Source organism: Cebus imitator, unplaced genomic scaffold (assembly GCF_001604975.1).
Source record: "Cebus imitator isolate Cc_AM_T3 unplaced genomic scaffold, Cebus_imitator-1.0 Scaffold169, whole genome shotgun sequence".
In the NCBI taxonomy this organism is placed as follows: domain Eukaryota; kingdom Metazoa; phylum Chordata; class Mammalia; order Primates; family Cebidae; genus Cebus; species Cebus imitator.
This window is the reverse complement of record NW_016107484.1, coordinates 2360129-2362153: the sequence shown is the minus strand read 5'-3', so window position 1 is coordinate 2362153 and position 2025 is coordinate 2360129. Positions and strand designations below refer to the sequence as shown.

The window sequence follows — 2025 nt, the reverse complement described above, 5'->3', positions numbered from 1 at the left end:
GTCAAGAGATCGAGACCATCCTGGTCAACATGGTGAAACCTCGTCTCTACTAAAAATACAAAAAACATTAGCTGGGCATGGTGGCGCGTGCCTGTAATCCCAGCTACTCAGGAGGCTGAGGCAGGAGAATTGCCTGAACCCAGGAGGCGAAGGGTGCGGTGAGCCGAGATCGCCCCATTGCACTCCAGCATGAGTAACAAGAGCGAAACTCCGTCCCAAAAAAAAAAAAAAAACAACAAAAAAAACAAACAAACGAGGGCTGCTTATGCTGGGGTGGGAAAGGAGAGGAGGAAGGAGAAGCTCTTGAACTCTGACCCATGCCAGATCCAAAAACTGACAAATAGTGGCATCCCTGCTGATGACTCGGGGCATCTGAGTCTTTGAGGTGAGAGAGGCTGAGAGGTGGCCCCTGAACCCCCGCAGGCACCTGAGCAGACTTCCCTGGGGTCAGAAGAACCAAACCGCTCTACATCAGGAGGAGGACTGAAGGGGGCACTTACTTTTTTCGGGGGGCCTGTTTGCCCTTAATGGGCTTTTTCAGGGCTTGCTTGGCGACAGCTGCATTGGCGGAATCACAAGACGAGGGTGGAGTTTTTGGAGGTTCTGCTGCTTCAGATTTTTGGTTTGGAAAAGGTGCCAGGGGACCTCTCCTGGCATCTTTGATCTTCTGTTCCTCGGACTTCATGGCGCTCCGTACTGCGTTCCCAGCATTTCTTTTCTCTGCAGGTGGAGGCAAGGGAAAGACAGGGGTTTATTCTGTACCCTGTCTCTCCATTTCTAGACCATCAGCTGCATTCTAAGACAGGCTTTGAGAAGAGAGGATCCTGGGTGTGTCAGGCACGAGCACCCTAAGCCTCTTAAGCCCCGTGTCCGTTATCGGATATGACACGAAGAGTGCCTAGCTCTAGCTCAATTTTTCAACCAAGACACTGGGCAGAGGTTTTAGGCTTCTGCGTCTTGACGTTGCAGATAGCCTGTGAGGCAGAAGCACCAAAGACAGAGACGCTGGCAAGGGCGCTCGATCAATAGCTTTCAGGAATCAGGCTGCAGACTCAGACCAAAAGCGCCATTCCTAAAGACTGGGATAGCATTAGGGGACAGGAGTAAGGTGACAAAGCAGAAACTCTTCCCAAGAGCTGCCTGGCACCCTTCATTTCAGACTCTCAAGAAAAAGAAGGTCCCCTTCTAGTGGGTTAAAGCCCCACATGCACAGCAGTTCTCAGCATGGTACCCCAGCAGACTGGCCTGTGTGTTGGGAGGCATACTGTAAATGATCCGTCACTTAAAACACTCATGGAATGCCAGTGTTAGAAAACTGCTTGCCTTATAACAAATGATTTGCTTTTTTAAAAAACTAAGTAAACAGTACACTGCTCACAGATGTAAAATGGTGCAGGAACTTTAGAAAAAGTTTGGCATTTTCCCAAAAAGTTAAACATAGAGTTACCATATGACCCAGCAATTTCACTCCTAGGCATCTATTCCAGAAAATTAAAAACATATGTCCCCACAAAAATCTATGCAGAAATGTAACGGCTTATTTGCAAGCCAAAAAGTAGAAACAACCCAAATGTCCAACAACAGATAAATAAACAAAATGTGGTCTATCCACACAAGGGAATATTATGCAGCCCAATAAAAAGGAATGAAGGGCTGGGCACGGTGGCTCACCTGAGGTCAGGAGTTTAAGAACAGCCTGGCCAACGTGGTGAAACCCTGTCTCTACTAAAAATACAAAAATATTACCCAGGCATGCTGGCGTGCACCTTAATCCCAGCTACTTGAGAGGCTGAGGCAGAACTGCTTGAACCCGGGAGGCAGAGGCTGCAGTGAGCCAAGATTGCACCACTGCACTCCAGGCTGGGTGACAGAGACAGAGACTCTGTTTCAAAAAAAGAAATGAAAGGCCAGGCGTGGTGGCTCACGCCTGTAATCCAAGCACTTTGGAGGCCAAGGTGGGCGGATCACCTGAGGTCAGGAGTTCAAGACCAGCCTGACCAACATGGTGAAACCCCGTCTTTAAAA

At 48.7% G+C, this 2025-nt stretch overlaps 1 protein-coding gene across 1 annotated transcript in view; it reads right to left on the bottom strand.

Annotated features, from left to right (window-relative positions):
* Positions 1-2025, bottom strand: part of KMT5A (lysine methyltransferase 5A) — a 41797-nt gene that overhangs the window by 13877 nt on the left and 25895 nt on the right. Inside the window, exons 4-5 of the mRNA XM_037744184.1 lie at positions 501-720; positions 316-409 (exon numbers count right to left, since the gene is read on the bottom strand). Coding sequence (XP_037600112.1) covers positions 316-409; positions 501-720 — 314 coding nt within the window. The remainder of the gene's footprint in view (positions 1-315; positions 410-500; positions 721-2025) is intronic.